At 48.1% G+C, this 18,706-nt stretch overlaps 1 protein-coding gene across 6 annotated transcripts in view; it reads right to left on the reverse strand.

The window, feature by feature from the left end:
• The window catches only part of AMOTL1 (angiomotin like 1), a 57,802-nt gene that overhangs the window by 21,972 nt on the left and 17,124 nt on the right, over nt 1-18,706 (reverse strand). For 4 of the 6 annotated variants that reach the window (XM_015852296.2, XM_015852299.2, XM_032442199.1 and 1 more), the window contains 3 exons: nt 16,158-16,304; nt 13,305-14,199; nt 4,599-4,881 (listed from right to left, as the gene is read on the reverse strand). In XM_015852296.2, the coding sequence (XP_015707782.1) occupies nt 4,599-4,881; nt 13,305-14,199; nt 16,158-16,304 (1,325 nt within the window). Of the gene's footprint in view, nt 1-4,598; nt 4,882-13,304; nt 14,200-16,157; nt 16,308-18,706 lie in introns of those variants that run through there. The other 2 variants (XM_015852297.1, XM_015852300.1) reach the window with 2 other exon arrangements.

The raw sequence follows: 18,706 nt of genomic DNA on the forward strand, positions 1-18,706 counted from the left end.
GGCTGAAGTCTGCTCTGCAAAAGAAGAAACTCTCTACAATAGACCAAAACAATTGTTCTGGATTTCCAATCTTTTAAACACAATCTCTGGAAAATTTGCATCTTAAAACCTAACCCAAAAGACTGACAGGAGAACAGCTCCAGGAAGGCTTTTGCTCCAGTCAAACAGATTCAGCTCTTTTAATCAGCTAAAATAATGTAAGGCATTATAGCTTGGCTGAACTCACTACTGAAGGCATGATTAACATGAAGGTGGGAATACACTCCTGCATGCCTTGCTCTTGTGTTTGTGGAGAAAAGCCTGATAATGTGCACGGGCTGGAAAACCAAGAGATATATATAGCCTCCCACATACCTTTCTAAATCTGGTGCTTTTTTAGCCTCTTCAGCCATGGGTGGGACGGATTGGTGATTTGTGAAGCCAGAGTGTGAGCCCACCTCCACTTGATGTGGAAGGAGATCCCTCTCCAGGGCTCATTAAGCCTTAGCTTTAATTTGCCAGCTGCAGCACTAGCAGAATATAAGCTCCAGCACCAGGAATGCAGTCACCCCTCAGGAACCTAAAGGCAGGCTGCAGCAGCCTGAACCCACGCTTCCTGTGATGCCAGGGTAAGACACAGCCTCTAGGCACTTCTGATTCATACACAGAGCAAAGCCTGTAGAGCTTGCACCTAAGGGAGGCTGGGGATGCCCCGTTCCCTTCTTTGATGTCAGCTCTCTTAGGCATAAAAACTGAAACAGATGAGAAGATACAAAGCCAAAGACACCAGCACTGACATCGCTCTGTGACCCCAGCACCTTTGGATTAGCGACCTTGCACACACCAAATCACCTGTCTCACACAGGTGGTGATTTACCAGCTTGCCGGTATTTCACACACACAGGCTGCTTTCCTGAATGTGTGATAGCTGATAGTAGTTGATCCTGTTATGGCTTTTATTTTGGATCAGTGTGACCTCTGCTAGCTTTACTCCTGTAAGTAGTTAGAGGCTATCTACACTCAAGCTACCTTGCACCATTCTCTGTGACCATTTACACAAAACAAGCTTCTCTAAGTCTCCCTTGGAAGGAAGGTTTGGCTCGGCAAAATTAATTTTCAAGGCATAACAACATGATCTCAGGAGGACACCGTGCTCAGTTGGGTGCCCCAACTCCTTCTGTGCCTCCCTTCTCACACTCAGGTATTACCTGAAGCAGAAGATGCTGCTCCAGAGTGCTCCTACCACAGCAGAGCAGGTTTTCCAACACAGCAGGGATTTCCGCAGCCCAACAGCCCTGCTTCACGCTGCTGGCTAATGCGGGGGCTCTGCTCCGCTCAATCTCTGCTGAGATACCCATCTTTTCCTAAGGATGTGACCATGCAAGCCTCCTCCATCCCAGAGGCAAAGACTTGCTGCAGGAAAATGAAGAACCTCCGTCAGCAATGAACAAAATTACAGGACAGAAGAACAGTTGTAAGTTACGCTGACGTTTCTCAGCAGCTCTGGGACCTCCTTTCCTTTCTTCTGCTGAGGCAGCATCTAGAACTGACCTACCCAAACAACCTCCAGACACAGTGTGGGAAAGCACCAGCCCAGTAATTAAAGTTCGGCAAGGTTTGTCCCCTAAAAAACAGAAGAAAAAGAAATGCTCTGCTTTACTGAAAAAGATAAAAATAAAGCGTGCCCTTCCCCTCCAGCTCTTTTTGATAAGAAAACCAGACACCACGTCAAACAGCACAGGGATTAATCGCTGCCTTGTGCCTCTCTGCAGAACGTCTGTTCAGACATGACTTAGAATCTGACAGCCCTCCAGGTTGATCTGCTCATACGAAAGCTCGGGGAGCTCTGCGTCAAGCTGATTTTCTCTCTCTGATTTCTTCTCCTAATTCTGTTAAGAGAACAGAAGTGCAGGGAGGGTCGCCCTACCTAGAATAACTTTGGTACACACAGACCAAAAAGAAGCACTACTCATAACCTTTCCACTTTCAGCTTCCACGCCCAACACACAGAATTTAACTGCCTTGGTTTTTCAGATGTGGTGTTCAGCTGTGGGAACACAGGAGGAGCTGCCCTGGCCACGTGCTCAAACACAGTAAAAAAAACAACACAGAAAGCATAATGTGTGTGAAGGTTTTGGTTCAGGAAATTTTCCTGAAGAAAGAATGCACTTGAGCATGTGTTTTCCTTTAAGAGTCTGCTTACATTCCCCCAAAGTCAATGGGATTCGAGTCCACGCTCTCTTGACCAAAGTGAGACTTCAGCCCCATGCCTGAATACCTTTCTGTTGGTGTCTGATGCAATCAACTCGCAGGGCATCCAAAATAAAGAGGGAGCCGTTTCTAGGAGTGTGAAAGGAAAGCTGAATATTTTTAGGGCATCATACACGGCTTCCACCGAACAACGCAGCTTTTGTGAAATTAATATCTGGAATATTTACTTTTGCCCACAAAGGCCACAGGGAAGCCTTTACAACCGTACTCACAAGTAATGCTGCTGCAAAAATGTTTTGACTAAGTTTAGGAAATACAGCACAGAGGAGGCTGCAAAGTTAGCAGCAGCTACAAAACAACGTTTCTGTTTTCAAACCTTTCTAGACTTTCTAGTCAAAGATTCTCCCAAAGCTGAGACTTGAGACATGGTCTCTCAGTGCTGGCTCTCCTGTAGAAACGTATCTCCGATATAACACAGCACAGAAAAATGGAAGTCCTACATTCAGAGAGAGACTAGAAGCCTAATGCCGTTTGTGTGTAAGTGGTGGGAAGTCATAAATGAGAGAGTTGACAGGATCCTAAATTAGAATGGGAATTAGAATAGTTCAGTTGTATTCTGCTACAAAGCTCATCTAGCCCAACTGCCTGACCACTCCAGGGCTAACCAGAAGTGTATTACTGAGAGCATTACCCAAATGCCTTTTGAACACCAACCATTATGGGGCATCAACCACCTCACTAGGAAGCAAGTCCCAGTGTTCGACCTCCATCACGAGTGACCAGCCCCATTCACTCTCACCCTTTGAGCTCTGCCCTCCAGCCAGTTCCCCTCTCAGCATAGTGTGCACCTGTACATCTCACAGTTGGACAAACCACGCAGAAGGACATTCTGCTATGAGGGACAATATCAAAGGTCCAGAAAGATCACCACTGCCTTCTCTTAATTCACCAAGCTTATCTTACCATAGAAGGAGATCGAATTATTAAAGAAGGACTTTGCCAACATGAACCCATGTTGACAATGCCTGACAATAGCACTGTTCTGCGCCTTTCAGTAGCATCCAGGATAACCTTCTCCATGGCTCTTCCAGGTATTGAGGTTGCACTAACAGGTTTGTAGTTTCCTGGGTCTTCTTTCATGCCTTTCTTGTAGACAGATGGCCAGCTTCCAATCAGCAGGCACCTTCCTGGACTCTCAGGACCTTTGAGAGGGATCCAGCTATAACATATGCTAACTCTCTCTGTACTCTGGGATGAATGCCATCCGACTCCAAGGATTTACAAACCATCAGCTGATACAACTGGTCCCTGACAATTTCCGTGACCATACGTGAAAAGTCGCTGCTCCTCTCAGTCATGACCCTCTAACTCGGAGGTCTGGGCAACTCAAGATCTACTGAGGTCTTTCCAGTTTACATAAAGAATTTATCTGTTCTGGGCCTTTGGGACCCAAAGCCAGCAGGCTTGGGAGAACTTCTGGATCAACTTTGGTGAGATCCCACTTTTAAGCAAAATCTGCTTTGTATAATTTTCACCTGTCTTTCCTCATCAATCCAAGCACCTTTCTTCACTGAAAATGCCCACGGTGCATACAGAAAAGAGGGCACGGGAGCTATTCACAAATGGGTTTTTGAGCAAATATTTACCAGATTCATCCAGATAAAGTGACAGTTGTTTTTGAACCAAAACATTCAAACATACCTGTCTAAGATTAGCTTTTAGAAATCCAGAGCAATCACTGAAGACATATCACACTATCTAAACCATGTCTTTTTGGTTGTCCAACCACAACAATCTTGAAACCACGTCAACCCTATCACTGCCTGCTAAGTTTTCATAGAGAGCGGAGTGCCATGCTAGCTCGTTGTACAAAACAAAACACTCAGGATAGCTGTGGCCACGCTCTTCAAATGCTTCTTGTATACGGCTCTACTGCCTGTGCAACTTGGCTGCCCCAGAACACCCTGCCTACACAAGGCACGCTCCAGCAAAGCTGACACTGAAAAAATGGTTTGGGTTGCAAGGGACCTTTAAGGTCATCCAGTGCCAATATTCCTGCCAAGGGTAGGGTTGTCACTCACTAGATCAGGGGCCCATTCAACCTGGCCTTGAAAACTTCAAGGGAAGGGGCATTCATAGCTTCCACAGGTAATCAGAGAAGGATGGAAGGGGAAAGTCTCCAGATGAAGGATGCTTGATGAGCTGCCTTGCTGAACCCTACAGGCAGAAAAGCCTGTGGGCACCAGGGCATGGTATTATGCTTACAGGACACTACCACTGAGAGGCAGCAGGAGAGATTGCCCACTGGTAAGTTCCCATTGCAATGACAGGACTATGAACAACCTCTTGAGGAACCCAAATGCAGTAGCACCGAGATGATTATTCCCCATGCCCACACCTCCACATACCTTTTGCAGCTTGTCTGCCTTCTCATAGTACCCCTCCAGTTCCTGCCGCAGCACGTGGTTCTCCTCGGAGAGCATCTCCACCATCTGCTGTGCCCGTTCCACGATGGCGAAGGCGTCGGGTGTCAGCTGCTGGCCTGGTGGCACAGGTGGCTGGGCAGCAGAGGGGGCTGGCAGCGGAGACAAGGAGCTTGGAAGCAGAGGTCCAGCAGTAGAGGAGGCCTGTGAGGACATGGGGCTGTGCTGCTGGACTGTCGGTGGTGGGAAGGGCGGCTGGCATTGTCGGCTGCAGGAAAGCACAGGCAGGGATGCGTTAGAGCTGCAGCACGTCGTCAAGACACACGCAGGGGCTTCCATATAATTACTGCAGGGTTTATTAATAGGGTTATAACTGTACGGTCGTGATTTAATCATTCCTAAATACCAACAATCGCAGCAGGCACCGGGTGAATTGTCTCCTCGCCTGTTCTTGACATTGATGCATACATCTGGTGCAAAGGGATAAAGGGATCATTGAGTCAAAAGCAGCATTTTTACCTATGTGCACAGCTAATATTTCAGCCCTCCACCAGCCTCTCCCTGCCCCCATCTCACCACAAACCCCACCACAGAGCAGCGCAAGCTGACGGTTGTGACTGGAACACAAGGGATGCATTACTCACCCTTCAAAAACCGCTCCCTGCCTGGAGCAAGCCAAGGGGCTGAGCAGCCAAATTTGGAGGTGAAAGGAAGTGATGTGAGCGAACCAGTGTCCCTGCACGGCTTTAGTGAACATCAAAAGGAAGGGCTGCTGCAGAGCTGCTGGAAGCACAGCCCTGATCAATCACCCTGTGCAAGGAAAGCCAGGCGAGACCTCATTGTGTCACTCCACGACAAATGGCATCCATCACCCACCAGCCTTATACCAGGAACAAGAGCTGGACACAGCCCTTGCAAACTGCTTGTGGGCTGCGCTTCCTGGTGGTAGATTGGTCTTCAGTCCTCCACAGCCAGTTGGCAGTAGCTGGAGGATAACCCAGGAGAATGTTTTGGCAGGGAGGGTAATCCTGAGGCTGGTGCTCAGGTAGGACAAGAGTCATGGAATGGATTGTGTTGGAAGGGACCCCAAAGATCAGTTAGTTGGGCAGCGCTGCCACTCACTAAATTAGACATTTGACCAGGCCACCCAGGGCCTCATCCAACCTGACTCTGAACACTTCCAACAATATGGCAATACCTCTAGGAAAGGGGGCAAGTCATTCCCTGACTTCCATCCTGCCTTTCACCCCTGCAAGATCAACAAGCAATGCAAACCCTCTTTACAAAGGGAGAACTCAGGCAGAGAGGAGCTCAAAGCTTCTCCCATCCCTCCAGACCCACCCAGCTAGGCCAGTTCTGACCTCGGGGATCTGGCCAAGGTAGGCAGCCGCATGCAGAGCTCCTCAGCCAAAGCACTAAAGCCAGAACACAGGCTCCAAAATCAACATCACTTCTTGTAAAGTGGCTCAGTCTAGGCCCCATTTTCTCTTCTCTACCTCAAGAATTACAAGGCGTATTTTAGCTTAACCTGAAGTCTAGCAATCAAGGACTCTGTAAGAGGTGTATTTTGGCTTAACCACAAGCTGTTGGCCTTGCATATCCTTCACTGCCTTTATCTTTGTACCCTAAGGAGATCTAAGAAATGGATGCAGATCTATGAAGGCTGTTTTGCAGGCGAACAGTTTTGTGCTATATAAATACATAAAAAGCATGATAACTGCTGTGTACATGGCATCTCAAAGTGGGGTTTTCAAAAACTCCCAGCGTTGACCTAATTCTGCTTCCAGTGATAATAACCCATCACTACCTGCAACCATAGCAAGACAAGATGAAAAGTGAACATACTTTTAAAAGATAACAGATTGGGAAAATAAGCTCCCTCCAGCCTCAGGATGGCTTTCACCTGCCCTGAGCAGTGATGCCCTGAGGCTGGCTGCCCCAGTGCTGAGAGGTGCACCATTCAGCCATGCCTGCAGGAGTGCCAGGAGGGTTTGCTGTCTTAGCACAAAGAGGGGCATGGCAGAGGCAGGGTGTCACTCAAGCACGGTGTGCCAGGAGGCCTCACTCCCCTGCATTTGTCATCAGCCACAGTGCCAGAAAGGAAAGGAGTGTGCGCACCCCTCCCATGGTGATTTCCTGGCCGGTGGGCCTGCAGGCTGCAGCCTTCAGACAGAGCTCAGCAAAGACTGAGCTGCAAAAGGAGCCCCAGCTTCTCCTGCAGTGTCCTCAGGATGATGGGTCTGAGGCAGCTCCAGAGTTATGCACCAGGTTAAGATGCTGGTCCCTGCTCACCTGTTTTTGCAGTTTACCTTTGCAGGCAATCACAAAACCATGGAATGACTGGAGTTGGAAAGGACCGCTGGAAGTCTTTGGTCCAGTTCCCCTACAGCTTCTATGTATCTTCAAGGAGAAGACCTATCAGCCTCTCTGGACAAACTATGTTAGTCCTCTATCACCCATACAGAAGAGAAACATGTCCTGGTGGTCAGAGGAAACCTCCTGTGTTCCTGTTTGTGTTCACTGTGTCCTGTCCTGGCACTGGGCACCGCTAACAAGAGTCCAAACCCATCCTTTTGGCACCCTCCCCTCAGGTAGTGATGGACACTAATCCCTGAGCCTCCACTTCTCCAGGCTGAACAGACCAGATGTCATCCTTTCCTCATAGTAAAGGTACCCTATTCCCTCATCACAGTGGTGCCCTATACTGGACTCTCTCCATCATGCCTATGCCTCTCCTGTTCTGAGGGGTGCAGAACTGGACACAGGACTCCAGGTGTGGCCTCACCAATGCTGAGCAGAGGAGAAGCATCACCTCCCTCACCCTGCTGGTAATGCTCTGCCTAATGTAGTGCAGGATGCTGCCAACCTTCTTAGCATCAAGAGCACACCGCTGACTCGTGTTCAACTCCAACGTCCTTTCCAGGTGCTAGACCAAATGCTGAGACCATTTTAATACGTGGAAATCTCTTAAAAACCGCTTAACACACAGGAGGTGGAGGCAGCACTGAGATCACCAGGAAGACTGGGTGCAACAGGGAAGCTGTAAAGACTGTGTTAGTGTAGCTGCTTGACTCTGCTCCCTCTGGATTCATGGGGAAACCTGAAGCATTCATCTCCTCTTCACAAAGATTTCTGTAAGAAGTCTGTGAGGTTAAAGCCCCACAGCACTGTTTCTCAGAGTCCATAGGCATGCTGAAATCAGGCATGAACACTGCGAGCAGCCTGATGCATCCCACAGGGATGGAGAGAGCAAGGACAGCACAAATACAAACATCTCCAGTGGCTGAGTCCTCTCCATTCCCACTGCTTCTACCTGAAGCTGGGTCTGGACCTCACAGCAGCTGTTCCAGGGGTCACAGTGAGCTAAGGGCTTGTTTTATCTCCCTGAGACCAACCAACACCACGTGGCACAGCTCTCACAGCATCTTCACACAGTGCCCTTTTCCTTCTGAAGTCTAAAGCCGCACACGGGATCTTGCACTCATTGAAGGACTGGAATATTGTTCGCTTGAAAAACCACACAATAAACAATACCATAAGCAGCGGAACAAGGGATGTCACTTGAGATGCAAAAGGTGCTCCACAAATATGTGCAAATGCAGCTGACAGCCAGTCAGCACTGAGATGTGCTACCACAATTAATGCAGCTAAGTGATCCCTGAATCTAATCCAGGTGAGATATAGTGATTTTTCTTTTTCATAATCAAGCAGTGCAATCTCCTGTTGTAGATACCCCCTCTCAACACCCAACATTACAGTTGTGGGAAATCCAACCTCCCATCAGTTTAACCTTTTCACGCACGCTTTGGTCTGCTTGGCTTTATTCCATAGAGTGAGGAGAGGTGCTCAGGACTTCCATTCGCTTGAAGGGTGAATCACACAGTGAATTATTAAAGGTTAGCAAACAGCAGTAGCTGCCAGACTCCAGTATCCTTATAGCTGGGGCTGCAGGAGAGATTCTCCAAAGCATTCTCCAGCTTGGGCAATAGAACCAGCACACACATGGCACCTTTTGAAGCATGACTGTTCAACATAATGGGTATTAACCAGTTCCAGCTTCCCTTTTACTTATTTAATCTGTCCTAATTTAATTATGATTTAGTCAATGGTAAAGTGCCTCAGCTGTATATGCCGTAAAATCAACAGAGCAGGTCAAATTAATAAATCAACATTTGTAGGAATAGAAGCTTTGTTCACATTCAACCTTTTTAAAACTCCAAAGAAACAAAGCAATCAGGATTATCCTGAACTCCTTTGGACTTAGTAAAGAATGACATTCTCAAAATGTTTTTGCTGTACTTTAAACGTTGATCTTGCCCTGCATTAGAGCAGGCTGAAACCTTCCAGCCAAGCACAATCCCATCAAAAATTGTCTTTCTTAAAAGCATGAAACTGGGGGGATATCCCAAGGTTTGGATAGTGCTGCAACACAGCACATGCACAGATCACCTCTGTGCAGGGACAGAAAGCAGCCAGCTGAGTAAGGATGTGGGCTGCAACATACCATGATGCCCTGGAAGCATTCAAGGCCAGGCTGGATGGGGCTTTAAGCAACCTGGTCTAGAGGAAGGTGCCCCTGCCTATAGCAAGGGGACTAGAACTACACGATCTTAAAGGTCCCTTCCAACCAAACCATTCTAAGACTTACATTTATATTTAAAATGCTCTCTTCCAACCTCTGTAGCTTATCTTTCTCTGAATGCTTTGCCTTCCCCTCATCTCCAGGGCAGACTGGCTTGTTCACCTTTCACAGGACTTCACCTCACATCCACATCTGCTGTGGATGCTGCATCTAAATGCAGCGATACCTACACGTGGGAAAAAGGCAGGACATCAGAGAAGTCAGTAAGCCCAGTCTTCTGGTCATGGTGGAAGGAAACAGACAACCACTACTAAATGCTGATGCAGCCAGGAACAGGAGAAGACTTCCAGTAGCCAAAAACCAGCCTTTATAATATCCTATTTTATGGGAAAAGCAACAATCCAAGCACTCTGGTTTATTTCAAAACCAGTCTGCACACTTGTACTCATCTCTAGAATTCACTGCTTTGTTAGTGATGCTTGTTAATGCTGGATAGTTGTCACCCAACTACTTTGGAGGAGATGATATTATGTTTTGCAGGGGAAAATTATCATCTGAAAAGACATTCTATATCAGCCTTAAGTTGCACCAGAGGAAGTTCAGGTTGGATATTAGGAAACATTTAGGATAGAGTGGTGAGGCAGTGGCACAGGCTGCCCAGGGAGGTGGTGCAGTCACCATCCCTGGAGGTGTTCAAGAACCATGGAGATGTGGCGCTGAGGGACATGGTATGTAGGCACAGGGAGGTGGACTAAGCTTTTGGAACAGTTTCATTTCTTTATTTTACTGAAAGACAGACTAGACCAGGAGATGATAGAAACCTCTTCTGCAGGGACTCTGTCAGCCTCCAGGACATGACGCAAGCCTTCAGCCTTCCCTATGGCTGCCAGCACCCACGCCAGCTGGCAGTGCTGCATCAAACCACACTTACACTGATGCTGACCTCACTGAGACTCATCAGCTGAAGTCAGCGTGGGTGCCCAATGCTGGTGCCAGTCCCAGTGACATCCTTCAGCTCCACCAACCGTCACTTTCCTGGGCACCTCAGGAAGTGAAAGGACCACACTGTATCTCCTCGGTGCGTGCAGACATGCGGTTGAACGAGTAACTATAAACAGGTTGTCCGAAAGCAGCAGTGACGTGTGGGGCAGGTTAAATGCACACACACCCGGAGGAACCGCAGACTGTCCCAGCAGTTAAGTATAGGCTTCTATATCCAGGCCAGGTGGGATGTTACTGAGCATATAAAACAGGGTCATAGCTTTAAAACAGCCTAAGTCCATTTGTTAGTTTCATGCTGCCTTTTAAAATACATGGATTAAATCAGAATTAAAAGATGACCACGTTAAAGACTTCTGCACATCACTGTGAATGAAGACCCTTCAGCAAGGAGTGCTGTTTCAGTTTAAGGCCTCATTCACATTAATTGCATGAGGAAAACACACAGGATTGGACCGGTGTCACGGGGAACAACAAAAAGGATTCACCACTCACACTGAGTGATGTGGATCACAGCTTAAGCAGAGCATGAAGAAGCAATATGTACTTGAGTAAGTCCAAATACAAGCTCATGGACTGAGGAATAAATACAGCAGGCTACAGCCAAAGGGTGGGGAACGCTATACAGGGCTGCCACTTACCCTCACATGTCTGACTGGGTAACAAGCTGGATGATGAGCTCCTCACAGGCTGACCTCTGACATGGCAAGTGTTTATGAGATACATAAACAAGGAACACTGAGCCGTACTGCAGAGGTGATGTTACGTCTTATTTGCCTTGTGTCTGGTCCAGCTTTCCACGAGAAATGGCTGTGGGTTGGGTTGTTGGATTTTGGTTTTGTTTTGTTTGTTTGTTTGTTTGAAAGCAGTAAAATAATTAAAGGGTTCCAGGCTCCATTTGTTTAATGCATTAAAGAAAGGATAGCACAGCGCTCCTCACTGTATCTGACAAAGATATTGCAAAATCCAGACTGGTAACTAGAAAATACAGGCTGGAACTAAAACACAGATCTGTGCCAGAGGGGGCAATTAGTGAGTGGAACAAGTCTGCAAAGGCTGTGATGGATTCTCCAGCTGGAGAATGTTACAACGGTCAGGACCAAATGTTTTGAAAACTGAAATTAATTTGTGGTTTTGTGTCATCAAATTAGATTATTTCAAAGCTCTTTTACCTGACAAGCTGTGAACTCTCTGAGCATGCACCTCAGCAAAGTTAGCATGGATATTCTTCAGGAACAGATATGCTAGAAGCTAGCATCTAGGAAAGGAAAAGCTTTTTTCAAGACTATTTCACTTGGCCAACTTAAAGCATTCAGAAGTTGTGAGTCAGGGCACAAGGCATCACAACCAACTGAAAAATTTTCATCTTTTAAAATAAGAATAAATATTGGTTCCTCTGTATTTGCCTTATGGGCTTTTGGCCTTTTAAGCTCCAGGCTTTAAGCTCTGCTCTACAGTCACAGTGTCCACAAAGGACAGGTCACCAATTGTAATTTATGTAAATACCACGACACCTGCAGAAGCCTATGAAGAAGCCTTCAGAATAACACTAAGTACCTTGACTTAGAATAGAATAGTTGAATAGAATCCTAAAACAGCCTGGGCTGAAAAGGACCACAGTGATCACCCAGTTCCAACCCCCTGATATGTGCAGGGTCACCAACCACCAGACCAGGCTGCCCAGAGCCACATCCAGCCTGGCCTTGAATGCCTCCAGGGATGGGGCATCCACAGCCTCCTTGGGCAACCTGTTCCAGTGCGTCACCATCCTCTGTGTGAAAAACTTCCTCCTAATATCTAACCTAAACCTCCCTTGTCTTGGTTTAAAACCATTCCAACTTGTCCCTTCGCTACCAACCCATGTAAGCAGCCATTCCACCTCCTGTTTATACACTTCCTTCAAGTACTGGAAGGCCACAATGAGGTCTCCCCTGTGCCTTCACTTCAAACTAAACAAGCCCAGTTCCTTTCTTCACAGGAGTGGTGCTCCAGCCCCCCGATCATCTTAGTGGCCTGGTTGGAAGGGAACATCCAAGATCATCTACTCCAACACCACTACTCATATCTGCAGTATCAAATCCTACATCCCGTATCAGTCCTACTGCTATTTACAGACAAGTTACAAGATTTCAGCACAGTGACTACAAAGGCAGCATTCCCTTTGACAGCCAGCCACAGAAGAACAAACAAATTAAGCCACAACTGTGGTTATCCCATCTCCTTCAGCAGTTACCTGCCAAGGTGTGTGGGTTCCTAGCCACACTTCCCTCCTCACATGAGGATTTGTGGGGTGAACCCAGTGAGGCTGGCAAAATACCGCCTAGGAGGCTGAAGGATGAAATGGAGACTCATTTGTGTTTAGGAACAGCAAGAAAAACAGCTCTGGAAGGACAGATGATGAAGGAAGCTGTGACATGGCACAGGCCAGCCCCTGCCTTCAGAGCTGGGCAGCGCAGTGCTGGCAGGAGCCGTGTGGCTCTCAGCAATCAGCTCACAGGAAATAAACACTGTGGATTATTTGTAATGTGCTTGGAATAAAATCATCCACATGCAGAGGCCCAGCACAAGGGGCCAAGCTCCATAAAAGTCTCATGTAAGCTTTGTTTGGAGAATTTAAGTAGGGCCTAAGTGATGTATACACTTTATCTAGCCCTCTTCGTAAAGGGAACAATTTCACCCCACCATCAAGCGAAGAAAGATGTGAAATAAAGAGATATCTCTATCTCACAATTAAGCTTCATGCAGGTTTTTCCACTTTTCCTTTTCTTAATTTGGGGTTCTGAAGATCTCAAGGATACAAGGTTTATGTTATAAGCTTTCACACTCTTAGAGTGCGCTCCTTATGCAGTTACAGGTGAAACCTCATCTCCAAACTTCTGCTCTTCCATATGAATTACAACAGTTACAACCCAGTTGCTGCCCCGACACAGCCCTGCATTTCAACACCTCAACACAGAAACACAGCAAGAGCTGGACACAAGGTTGGCTGGACAGCCAGGAGTCTTCCCAGCTTTTCATATCAAGATCTAAAAGAGTGGTGAAAGAGAAAGCCTTTAAGGCAACCAGGTCCCCATGGCCACGAGCTGCCAGGCCCACACCCTGGGCATTACCTGGTCACCCCATACTCCGGGGGCGGCTGGTAACGGACAACGGCCACCTCGGTCCTGGAGGGCTGCGGGGCCATGTAGGAGGCCTTGAGGACGTCCTGCGGCCCTGCTGGGTGCTGCTCACCATAGAAGAGCCCATGATCAGGTGCCTTGCTGCTGGGGGACACCGTTGCTGCCGCCTTGGCCTTGTAGGGGTACTCGGGCGGTGGGCCCCGCGGGTCCATGCCCTTGCTGGGTGCCGGGGCAGCCTTCAGCCCCTTGCTGCCTGCTGGGGCAGGCGGGTGCTGCTTGGCCCCGTTTCTCTCCAGTGAGAGCTGCATGATCCTCTCGCTCAGCGAGCGCACGTGGCCCTGCTTCAGCTCCTTCAGTGCATCATCCTTATGCGCCTGCCCGCTGCCGGCCCGAGTCACCGTCGGCCTCCCCTCCGTCCTGGACTTCTGGCCAGAGGAACCAGCGACATAAAAACCCGGCCCTGCCGGTGGCTGCCCACGGAAATACTGCGACTGCGCTTTGGCCTCCTCGTAGGTGGGGAGCTCCTCGCTGCTGTGTGGGGGCTGTGCGGCCCGGGGCTGCTTCTCCATCGCAGCACCGTCCCCCTGGTGCTCCTGCCCCTGCGGTTCCTGCCGCGCCGATGGCTGGACCATTTGTGGGTCCTCGGGCGCGAGGTTTTCTGTGGAAGAGAGAGTGCTGGCAGTGCTGTTGGAGGGGCCGGCGCTGCCCGTCGCTTGGTGCTGGATGGCCAGCAGGTTCATGTTCTCGCTGGGGTTGCCATACCTCAGCTGCTCCTGGATCAGGCGCTGCAGGACCGTGCCGGCTGCCACCTCCTCCGAGCCTCGCATCTCCACCTCTGAGCTCCGGAGGAAGGCTGGAGGGTGCAAGGTGCAGAGGGCTTCCTCGGCTGGGTGGAAGAGAAGGCAGTGGTTAGGAGTACACCTTATTTTGGGCCACCTAATAATAGCACCGTGTTCTTCATAAGGGGGCCTCACTCCCTCTGCTCCTCTTACCCCCTGCAGCTGTACCATTCTTTTACACCACTCTCATTTCCTTATGGCAGCTCACCCCTAATTCTGATTAAGAGAAGTGACCCCATCACTTCCCCAGCCCTCCCCTCAACATTCTCCACAGGCCCCCCCCTACCCACGGCTCCAACCTCTCACCCCAGTCAATGGTGGGACAGGGAAACGTGATCTCCTCTAAAACAGGAATTGGGTAAATCCCTCCCTGGAGACTCCTGGCACAGATTTCAGAGGCAGCCTCCATAGCAATACCAAATGAGACAGCGCATTTTTGACAGCTGAAGTTAGAGAGCTGAATCCCCTCACAAGTGCACTGCATGCCACAATCAGATACAGCACAGGATGCATCACAGAAAAAGCCTGAAATCCTTCTGAAAATAAAAAGAGTTCTGGGAGCATAATTGAAGAGGAAATCTGTGCTCTGGCATTCTCTCTTAAAACTGCATTTTCCCTTCTGGCCAGTAACACCATTTCAGTGCAAGTCAATACCAACTTTTGTAATTTTGCTGGGTGAATAAAAGGAAGATGATAAAGGTCGCAGTGTAGTACCAGAACTTTAAGCATCACAGATCAGACAGACAACCATCACACATACTGAAGTAATGCAGAGACAAGGTATAACTTCACCCAGCCTCAAAAGCTGCATTTGCATGGGATAAGGTGTTACAGATGCTGTAACTGGAGTGAAGCCACTCAGCTCAGGGGTTAGGTCAAATACCAACACAGCCTCCAGCTCCCTTCTTCATCTCAGTCCTGTTTGTTCTGCACAGCAACATGAGCATTAGTTATAGAAAGCGATGCACACAGTGAAGCTTGCTTGGAGCAAGGCATAATCCCTCCTAGCTGGATCCTCACTTGTGCACCCATCCCAAAGAGTTGTGAGGTATTTGTGCCTACACCAAAGGAGTGCTCCTGGTGGGGGTAGAAGTGAAAATTAGCCCTCAGCTCCGCAGAGTCCTCCCATTTTCCTAGGCAAGGAGGAGGTGCTGTTCTGAGTTCAGTTTTTGAGGTCATTTTTGGCAACTTCCCTTCTCTATCCTGCTGTTTCCAATTCTCAAAGGAGTTCCTCAGCAGTACTTGTGTTTGTTTTCTTGGCATTCAAAAGTAGTTAAAAAGCAAAACTTTCTCCTGAGCTCTGCTATTTCCCCATATTTCACCAGTTACTGCACATGCTGTGGGTCAAATTTTATACAATCTGGATGGCAGAGGGGAAGAAATGCCCTTGACTCATTCTGTGACAACTGGCCATTTCCACTAACACTGTTCCTGCCATAAAAGCTTAACAATGATTGTGAAGCTTGAGGGAGAGAGAAGATTCTCAGGCTGTTTTATTCCATACCTGATCTGCAGAACACATCTCTCACCACCAGAACACAGAGAGTCTGCCAGCTCCCTGGGCCTGTGTCTGAGCCAACAAGACGAATGGCTTAGATTGGAAAGGCCCTTAAAGGTCATCTAGTTCTAATGATACAAACCCATTTAGCTGGCTGCACAATAGCCAAACGTCCATCCATATGCTCCTCCACTCCTGAAGCTACAGTAAATTCATACTGCTGTATTTGCATTATCACAGTGCACAGGAGTCTTGCTATAATAGTCATTTTGCAGACTTGCAATAAAAACTTCTCTTACATGCAAGAATGCAGAAGCTATTAGACTATACAAATGACAGGGGGTTGTAACGCTTGGGTCAAAGGAACCTGCCTTTTGCCCATGCTGGGGATGAGAAGCTGACCTTCATCTCAGTAAATATTATTTATAAATGGCATCTGGTTAGTTCACGCATAGGGAAATCCCAGACGTAACCATGATGGGTTCATAAGGAAGAGTGGCAACTCACCAGCTTTTTCTTTAGCACTGACTGCTTCAGCTGTCAGAGGAGAAATGTCATGCCTGCCAGCAAACAACTGGTGGTCCTGATAAAGAAAGCCAGTGTCCTCCAGTATCTGGCCTGGGCTGGTGGGCTTGTAGCATGCAGCTGAGGAGCCTGCAAGGAAGAAAAGTAGGATGTCAGTCAATAAGTTATTTGAATGATAAAATATAAAGCCCTGAGTGTCTGAGAGGCCCTGCTGGGGTCAGGCTGAGGAACAAGCAGGAGGCAATGAACCATCAGTGCCATCCCATGCCCCAGCCCAGGAACACAGCCAGGCTGACCCAGCTTGGTTTACAAGAACCAGCAGATTTAAAGGTTGCCAACAGAGGGTGTGGAATCTCCTTCCTGGAGACCTCCCAATGCCACCTGGGCATGGCCCTGGGCGCCCTGTGAAGCCCACAGACATGGGGAGAAGCTTGCACAAGCAGAGAAGCACATATTTTTAGCACATTATTGCTGATTCTACCCCCTATATGAAGCAGGGCAGCAGGATTCTGCCCATCCCGATTACAGGCACAGAGATGCAGAAACTATTTTCTTCTGTGCCCAGAGGAGAGGAAACAGGCGCTTGTGCAAAATGTTAATGAATTCATCACTCCACCATTCATGTTACACACAGATCTGTATGGCAGTTATCTATATTTAGAGAGCAAGGAGGAGAAGATTGCTCACTTGAGGAGATATAAGCTAAACATGTTTGTCAGAATTAGCACGGAAGGCTGTTCTAGCATTTGTGCTGATGAAGACACAAGGAAAACATCAGAACCCCACTTTGCAACACGACTGCTGTATTAACATCCCATACACCCTTCAATGCTCCTCCACACACACACAGCCCTGCCCTTGGACTGGGAATTCCACCTGAAACAAAGAGTTGTGAGCCTGGGCTTGCTTTACAAATAAAAGCTGGATTGGGATGAAACACACAGGGAAGAAAAACAGTCTCGGGCATTACAAGCAGCCTAAACACCCACCAGCTAAACGTCATCACTAGGCAGCAAAAGCTAAAAGAAAAACCGCTACTAAAATTTTGCTTTCATTCATCCGCCTGATGTATTTTGAGTCATTAGACACCCTCAGGTTGCATCTTCAAGTGCTGTATCTACAGCAAAGGGCACATGAGGAGATGCAAAGCAAAACGGCTTTGCTGCAAATCACAGCAAAAGACAAGGAGTGAGATGAGATGGGCTGCACCCATGGAACGCCACCTGCATCTGGGCATGTCCTGAGCACCAGAGCAGCTCAGCTAAGCCAGAAGGGTTCCAAAGAAAGGCAACCTGCCTGGTGTGATGGTTACCCAAACTCTGATAGCCAAAGGGAGCAAAGAAAAGGCTTAGAGAAGTGGTCACTTGAGAAGAAACAAGCAGAGCCACATTCAGTGCTATCACTTTGCTGAGGAAGGTCTGAAGCCACCAGAGAAAAAAAATCCTGGACTTACAGGATTTAGAACCTGACCAGAATTTGCTGCTTGCTTAGATCCCTTGGTTAGCACTGGCTCCTTCAGAGGAGGCCTTGGCACAGCTGCCCATAGAGCTGTGGTGCCCCCCATCCCTGGAGGGGCTCAAGGCCAGGTTGGATGGTCCCTGGGCAGCCTGAGCTGGTGGGGGGCAACCAGCCCATGGCAGGGGTTGGGGATGAGTGGGCTTCAAGGTTCAACCCAAGCCCTCCTAGGATTTCTGCCTCAATACCCATTCTCCCAGACCTCAATGGTTGCACAACACCCATTCATCTGTTTCCTCTGTTAAAGATAAGCACATAATTATGCCATATCATCCTCATACAGCTACGCAATTCAAGATTCGCAACCATTTAAATGAATCATTCACTAAGATTAATGCAGCAAGGACCCACAGATGCTTAAATATTTCCTGTTTCTGATGTGGTTTTGGGCTGGTTTTGAAAGGGATCAAACCCAAAACCTCATAGGAAGCATACTGCTGTGACATTACAGGAAAGCCACGTCTTCAGAGCAATACCAGCACTTCCAGGAAGCTGATTTCCTCCTCAAAAGCTATTTGGAGTAGGCAGTGTTCTTCCAGCCAACCTACTATGATTTACATCTTTACTAAAACACCCCCAAAATGCCCATTTTGCATGGCCTGCTGCTATTTTGATGCAGCGCTGGGAGTTGTTTTCCATATGGCTCCTCCACCGTCATTCACCACTCCCAAAATCCTCCACCCTGCCAGATAGAAGCAGTGGGTGTCCTAAAGAAAATCCCCTCCCAAGCTGTATCGCAGCTCAAAAAGAGACTGGAGTATTTCAAGCTCCTTCCAAAGCAGCCATCTGAAATTAAGAGGGAAATAAAGCGGCTTTGCACTTTCCCATCAACTCCTCCAGGGTCTGTAAGGAGGATCCAAAAATGACAGAACAAAAATGACATCGTTTCAAAGCCCACATCTGTCCTTCTGTCTCTCAGCCAAGCCAGCAAGAAATATAAATACCTCATTCCACCTTTGGAATATTTCCTCTGACCTGTTGCTGCGTAAATCATAGTTTGAATTGGAAGGGATCCT

Source organism: Coturnix japonica, chromosome 1 (assembly GCF_001577835.2).
Source record: "Coturnix japonica isolate 7356 chromosome 1, Coturnix japonica 2.1, whole genome shotgun sequence".
Lineage (NCBI taxonomy): Eukaryota > Metazoa > Chordata > Aves > Galliformes > Phasianidae > Coturnix > Coturnix japonica.